The 7,678-nt window shown below is 33.1% G+C and overlaps 1 protein-coding gene across 3 annotated transcripts in view; it reads right to left on the bottom strand.

Moving 5' to 3' along the window:
- Positions 1–7,215, bottom strand: part of LOC106874522 (serine/threonine-protein phosphatase 2B catalytic subunit 3) — a 134,294-nt gene extending 127,079 nt beyond the window's left edge. The window contains exon 1 of one of the 3 annotated variants that reach the window (XM_052972614.1): positions 6,992–7,215. In XM_052972614.1, coding sequence (XP_052828574.1) covers positions 6,992–7,019 — 28 coding nt within the window. In that variant the 5' untranslated portion in view covers positions 7,020–7,215. The remainder of the gene's footprint in view (positions 1–6,991) is intronic. The other 2 variants (XM_052972609.1, XM_014922283.2) reach the window with 2 other exon arrangements.
- Positions 7,216–7,678: the final 463 nt, after the last annotated feature.

Here is a 7,678-nt window from a genome sequence, read left to right as displayed (position 1 = left end):
ATATAACCTATGTACCTATCTGCTTACCTACATACCCATTTATCTACCTATATATAGATATATTTCCCTACATAACAGCCTACTAGCAAATGTACCTATGCATGTACATTCTGTGGGTATTGGGGTATCACTACCTTATGTGTATTTCCTAGTCTCCCTTAAATACCATTACTTCCAGATCCCTTCTGATCTGGAATGACAGTACCTACCAGGGTCTCTTCTATGGGTTAAATAGATTTTCCAGGGGTAGAGGAGGCTCCTGTTATTATTTGACAAAGCTGTGGGGAAGGCAACTCTTCCAGGAGAAAGTTACTCTGACATAAAACTTGTCGTCAAAATAGTACCGGTCATCTTGCAATGTTTGTCACTGGAACCTACTATGGCAACTGAGAAAGTGGCATAAGTGTTGTACAAGCTTTTGTCACTTAAATCCAAAGACATAGAAATGTCTCAATAATCATTTCAATTCATTTTGTTTTCATGTGAGGCAGTTATCATCATCATCATATGTGTGTGCGTATGCTTAGCTTTAATTTGCCTCAAGCTGTACCAGCTGCAGTTGGTTCGGTATATTGCTATTCTTTAAAATATATTTGGTTTACATATGTACATAAATTATATAATTTGAAATGCTGGTAGCTTGCTGAATAAAATAATTTGGCCTGTGGATTAGCATTGTCACTAACCATAAAGCCTTATAGCTGTTTAAGTCACTAGTAAGTTTTAGAGAAATGATAGTATAATAACAAGTGTAAAATCTGATATTGCAAAAATATAATATACTGATGTCATTATGCCTCAGTCAGGTTAAATTTACTAAAATGATAAACTTATTCAATCTATTGAAGAAATATGCTAAGATTGGATGCTTGTTTAAAATGAAGTGTTACCCCTAACACTATCATAAACATTCACCTATATAAAGCTTGTGCTTGAATACCTTTCAAAGCTCTTTCAGTTTCATACATAACTTCGTGGTGAGAAGTTCTGGTGACACCACCATATACTAGAAGAAAATATTTGAGCATTGTGCTTCATGGAGGCAATGACAAATGACCGAGACCCACAGCAACATGCTGTGCTTCAGAAGAAAACCCATCTAGCCAAGTGAAATTGTAGCTGTGGCAGATACTAGTGTCACACAACTGGCACCTGTGCCAGTGGCATGTAAAATCATTCATTACACTCTTAGAGTGGTTGGTGTTAGGAAGGGTATCCAGCCTTAGAAATCATGCCAAATCAGACTGGAGTCTGGTGCAGCTCCTCAGCTTACCAGCTCTGGTCAAATCATCCAACCCATGCCAACATGGACAAAGGACGTTAAATGATGATGATGGTGGTGATCTTAGAGATTCCAAAATTAAGATTCAAACTTTGTCTACTTCCCAGCACTAGAATATCATACTTATTCCAATGTGATTAGCAAATGTTACCAAAATTGAATAGACTATTACAAAGAGCAAATCAAACAAATTCTTTTGGATTCAAATCTGCTATCAACATCATAGACACATAGGCCATCATTGCATTTTCAACCAGTCACAAACCTGGATCTTCGTCATCCACAGTTACAAATTACTAAGCTCCAGTTCCAAATCCATCTTAATCCAATGGTTTAAGGATAAACTTCGACAGGACACAGAAACAAACGTTTGTACAACTGTCTACAAATTAAAATGAATATCAGCTCTAAAACCAACTTCTACCCCAATAGACAATCCTCTTTCAACCAAGACTTGACTCAACATTAAACTCTTTAAACTTAAACAGTGCATCTTCAACATCTTACAGAAATGCTCAGTCTTGGCTCCTGTAACCCTCAGTCTACAATCTAAGGATTTTGTATATCCATCTTCAGATAAAATCACATCCAACTAGCTTCTAGTCAAACACCTAAAGGAATATTATGTAATACAAAATGGTTGCCAACAGGACATGTACATAGTTATAAACTATAAATACCAGTTGGATGGACATTTGTAACCACAGAGGATTCTCAAATAAAGTTAAGTGAAATTTCACTGCCAGAAATAGCAGACTAACCATCTTGTACTACCTAATTAAAATATACAAACCCAACTCTAATGACATTATTAGCAGACTAAATCATTTTGACTTCACTAGACTTAAACATAATAAGAAACACCATTAGCTTAGATGTCATCTCCCTTTACACACTTCTGTACTTATTCTCCCAGCTGTCAACCTAATAACAGACTGCATTATTTCTTCCAACTTCTGCTTTGGCTTCAAATCTTTAGACATCTATAAACTCCCAACCATTATTGCAATCAACATATAAATATATATAAACAGACATTGGGACTATTTATAGTATCAAGTTTATCAGGTTTAATAGCCATTACATACATGGGCTAGCAAGAGTCTAGTGCATTTAACACCTGATTTATCTGTGCTATATTCCCCAGATATGTAGATGACATTTTCAAGCTGATTTCATGTAGGGAAGCAATTAACATAAATAAAATGTTCAGTAATAGCAATAAGCACATAGACTTTGAAATAGATGAGATTAGATCTCTCTCTTTGATTTCAGACACCAAATCCCAGAGAAGAGATCCATTAATACCATCTTCAACAGAAAAGCTACTTTGCAGATTTCTGCACACTACAGATCAGCCCTACTTACCAGAACCATGACTACCTATGTATAAAATAAAATTTTACATAAACATCATAGATACTGTAAAGCAGGTGACAGAGCTGCCAATACCATGAAGTTCCAAAAAGTGTTAAGGAATAACAAATATCCAGCATCCTTTGTCAGACACTGAATTGATAATATAATCCCAAAGAAGGTTCACGTTTTCAACAATAATAACTCTTGTTTTTTTTTTAATTGATATATTTTAATGATAGAACAGCTGCTGTAAAATATCAGGTGATCTATAAGGAGAAACTGAATATATCATTTGCATGTTAGCCAACTGCTCCATCAACTATATGGTACATAATACCATGTAGTTTGTATTAAATGTGGTAATCTTGCATTGGTAACACTATTTGAAAACTGCACATATACATTAAAGATTAAACTTATACAAATGCTTCCACTGTTAAAAACAATCTGAAAAGATGTCATAATAAGGATATCAGTGTTACTGCCAAAGCTACAAGTTGAAATATTGGAAATGCAAGGATTAAAGAAACTCTCCTGATAAAATCTACCCATCAACAAAAGACTTGAACTGAGTTACACTGATTGACTGATTCTGCACATTCCCTTCTTCTTCAATGTTAGCATTTGAGGAAAAAAAAATCTGCTTAGTTATATTAGTTCAGTGCAGACAGCTAGTTTGTTCTCCATTTTCTTAATAAGAAGTTTTAAATCTAAAAAATTAAAATACAAGGTAAAAATCCAAATCATTGTTCTTGTTTTGTTTACATTCCTTTATTTCCATATTTGTATTGAAGTGGCTTTGTTAAATACAGCTAAAATATATATTTGAATGCATAAAAATGCCCACACAATAGAAGCAGCACAAGTTATTGTGTAATGATTAAGAATGGAATATAACAGAATAGCTAATCCTATATTATCAACAAAAGAATGAGAATTTATTTGTTCAAAAAGTAAAATATTTATATGATCTAATCTACATGGTATATAGCAACAGTTACCAACAACTGAAGATTAATAAAACTAAAAAAAGCAGGCTAAATTTATAGGAAAAAATCTGCTTTAGAAGGCTGATATCTAAGAGAGGACAAGCAGTTTTAAGAAATTAATAACAAAGTTAATCCTCATAATCTGTTAGAATAAAAATGATGTTCAAATGACAGTAACTTTACATTAGATAAGTATAGTAACTTCTCCTGCAGCTTGTATACATTATTTAAATTGAGTTTGTATAACAAAATATTCTCAGTACAATTTAGTGTTATTTTGACACATTAGTATATGAACTAATGTTTCAGTGTTTTTCCTCCTTTACTATATTAGAGATCATCTTTGAAATGAGAGAGGTAACAGGTGCAGAGCAGAACACTAGAATAACAAAAGCAAGTGAGAAATTATGATGAAATAAATTCATTATGTTAAAGTGGAGTGGGGTGTCTAAAGAAATAAGGTTAGAAAGCCAGAATGCATGGGTACCATGTGAGCAGCAGAACAAAGGAATCTATCATATAGCCATTGGCTTGGGGAACAAAATTTTCATAGGGGGTGCAAACCCAGGTCCAAAAATTTTTACAAACAAGGTCTTATTGTTTTTTTTATTTATTTATTTTTGTTCTTTGTGAAGAAACTTAACTTTGAGCTACTTTTTCTAGATCACTTTTTATTCACTGTTTTCTAAACACGAAAAAAGTAAGTAGGGGTGCAAATTTTGATTTTGTACCCCACAAAAATTTTGAAGGGTGCACTTGCACTTCCTGCACCTCCTGTTCCCGGGCCTATGCATATAGCATGCACTGTGGAAAATAGAAATCAACCAGGTTGAAATTCCTCCTATTTGCCATCAGCATGATGTTTATGCATCATTGGAGAATGCAAGTCATTTCTTGCAGGACATGCCTAGTAGCATAACTAAGCCCTGAGTAGCCTTGCTAATGCAGTAATGCAACAAGCAGTAGTTTTAATGCAAATATCATCAAGTTGTATTGTGTCTTTCCACAAGGAGCATGATACACAGGAGTGTAAGCAAAAGAAAGCCAATATTCAGACTTCTGCATAGTGTTAATGACTGGAAGGTACAAGTTCTCAAATAATATTGCCACAATGCTCTGACTTTATGGCAAGGTCTGACAAAATCAAAAAAAAATTTCCTTTCAAGCTGATGGTACCTTGCAAAGACAATACTGAGTAGTCACACAAGAACAAAGGCCTTAGATATGAAGGACTAAAGGAATTGTGTGTGTCATGAGGATTGCAGTGCATGATACTTTCAATGGAGGTAGAATATCATGAATTTGTAACAAAATCCACAATGACTACTACTCATTGGACAAAGGCAGAACAATGTTCATGAAGTGGGAAGGGAAGCAGAAAATACTTCATCATAAGGATATGGTAGATACATGTGAGAGAAAGACCAAAGCTGAGAGCAAAAAGCAAATCCTAAGTAGTAAAGTAATTGTTGCATAGCTGGAGTGGTTACAGCTGTGTTTAGTTTGGTGTGGTGGTTGCATGGATGGTAGAGATAAAAAGCATACTACAACATGGTCCAAAATGACCCAGATATATTTCCTGGTCACATCATTGCTTGTATAGCGCCACTATGGTGTCAAAACTGTTGTGATCTCCAGTCAACAGTTGATAAAGGGAGTGTCTGCAGTGTAAACTGCTGCTATTGCATTGTCATCATCTTACACTATGTTTTAATATAAACTAGATGATTCAATACAAGTAAGGAATATAAAGTAATATAATAACTTTAGCTGAATAACAAAGAATTATTTTTCCATATCAAGAAGAAAAAAAGGTAAGTAACTATATGGAAAAAAAAAAAAAAGAATCTAAATAAAAAAAAGCTATCGAGGATAATTGCTTAATTTTGGGAGGATTTTATCATCATTATTAATTTGTTGTTATGGAATTGGTGTGTGCCAATTAAAAATAAAGAACATTTATAATTAGAAATTAAAAATTAAGCAAGTACATAACAGTTCCAATGAAATATACACAAATTAGTCAAGAAACTTGAGATTTTAAAACAGCTTGCATATCCATTTCAAATTGAGAAACAAAAGAGGTTGCTACTTTTTCAAAGAAAAATTATTATACAAACATAAAAGTAAGAAAAAAGTGAAGTAAGACACTGTATGAGGTTAGCATCTTTTGTAGTTAAATACTTTTAAAGTACTTAGCACTTGTATTGTAATTTCAAGTTTTATTATGGAGATGTATCATATAAATAGAGGATGCAATCTAGGTGAAGAAATTTTGTTGGAGTTATTTGTAGCTTGTAGAAGAAGACCAAGTAAGACTTAGGGAAAATGGTTGAAGATAGATCAAAGAATGTTGGGTTTTACAGAAAAGATGATGCAGGATTAAAATGATTTTAGAAATTCACTGTGTGGCAAACCTAACCAACCTATGTCAGAAGAGAAAAAACAGCTTTCATACCTGAACCTGTTTTCTAAGTATAACTACAAAAAGTTTTTAAAGAAAAACGTTCCCTTATGTTATCTACAACTATTTTATTTAGATGTTGAAGATAATACTTCAAAGAAAATGGCTAAGTTAAGAAAAAAAAAAAGAAAAGAAAACAATTCAATGAGTCGTTACTGCATGTCAGAATAGAATAAGAAAAAATGTCACAGTAGAAAGGTACCATACTGAATTTCAACTGTGTGAATATGCCAGTAAAGTTTGCTGCTGAAATGATACTAAATGTAACTGAGAAAACAACCAATCCATATTTGTTAAAATGAGAGTTAAAAATGGTTCTTTGTATAGATCCATTCTAGCATTTCAAACAATAGATGTTTATACTTCTAAATGATTTATAAATATTTCATTTCCTATAGTTTGTCATTTTACCAACCTCCAGAAAGCAAATTGCGAAAAAACATCTACTGTGCTGAATGCTAATCTAATGGTCTATGATAGGTAACTTTCCAAAAGCTAGGTCCTTTTCTCTATAAAAATGAAGTGTCCAAATTGATAAGGTTTGATTCTTGGATCACATGTTCATATTCTGTTGATGGGAGTTTGATGGTATTAACATTTTTTAAATATTGGGGCATGTTTTATTCATGTAATATGGGTTGGATAATTTTGAATTTTTAGGGGTTATTAGAGTTTGCCTTTAGAGTAGAATGCCTTTTCTAATACTGATTTATATTGTAACATAGGAGTATAACATATCTTTCAGTGAGATCAAGTGATACAAATGAAATATTTTTTATATCTGTTGCATAATTCAGTTTCTGCTTCCAAAATATGATTATTTGCAAATTTTGAAATGAAAAGAAAGAAAAAAGAACACAAGAAAAGAAATAGTATTAAAAAACTTCTTAAATTTACCTGTAACAGGTGCTTCAATGTCAATCATAGTCTTTTCTTGCCGCAGCAATGCTGCTCCTTCATTAATAATCCTTAATGCTACATCCTCTGTGACTCTACCTTCTAACACGAAATGCTGCTTTAAAACATCAGGTTTAGGTTTGCCTCGTGGGTCAAACACCTCTAGTGTTTGTAATCGATGACTTGGTGGAAAGGGTACACCTAGAAATGATCAAAAGGAACAGTTAAGGAATTGTACAATATAGGAACATTTATACAAGAAGAATATTTCACACAACTAAAGGTCTGACAGATATACTACAGTAACTGAATATTGAATTTTTTGCACATTGGTACAAAGCTTCACACTATCAGAAGTGAAATTGGTAAGTTGTGAATGTATGTATTTTCCAATGGTATGAATGAAGCAAGTAAAATGAAATACTTTCACCCAGGAAAATCACAAGCTTGGCTTGTTAAGAGCTTACTAACAGACATAACTTTGGTTTGCTCTGGAAAATCTTTTTAACAGAATAAACTACACTATGAAAATCAGAATTAAGTTGGTTGTAGTTGTTTAGGACAAAGCTCAAATCAAGCATCCCATGATCAAACAGATTCCAGCTGAGATCATCAGCTTATATGAGGCAAAGTATAACTTAGATTACATCCCCCAATATGTCTTTTGGTAAGATTTGGCCACTACTT

This window comes from Octopus bimaculoides, chromosome 1 (genome assembly GCF_001194135.2).
Source record: "Octopus bimaculoides isolate UCB-OBI-ISO-001 chromosome 1, ASM119413v2, whole genome shotgun sequence".
In the NCBI taxonomy this organism is placed as follows: Eukaryota; Metazoa; Mollusca; class Cephalopoda; order Octopoda; family Octopodidae; genus Octopus; species Octopus bimaculoides.
Note: the sequence above shows the minus strand (reverse complement) of the source record. Positions and strands in the feature narration are given on the sequence as shown.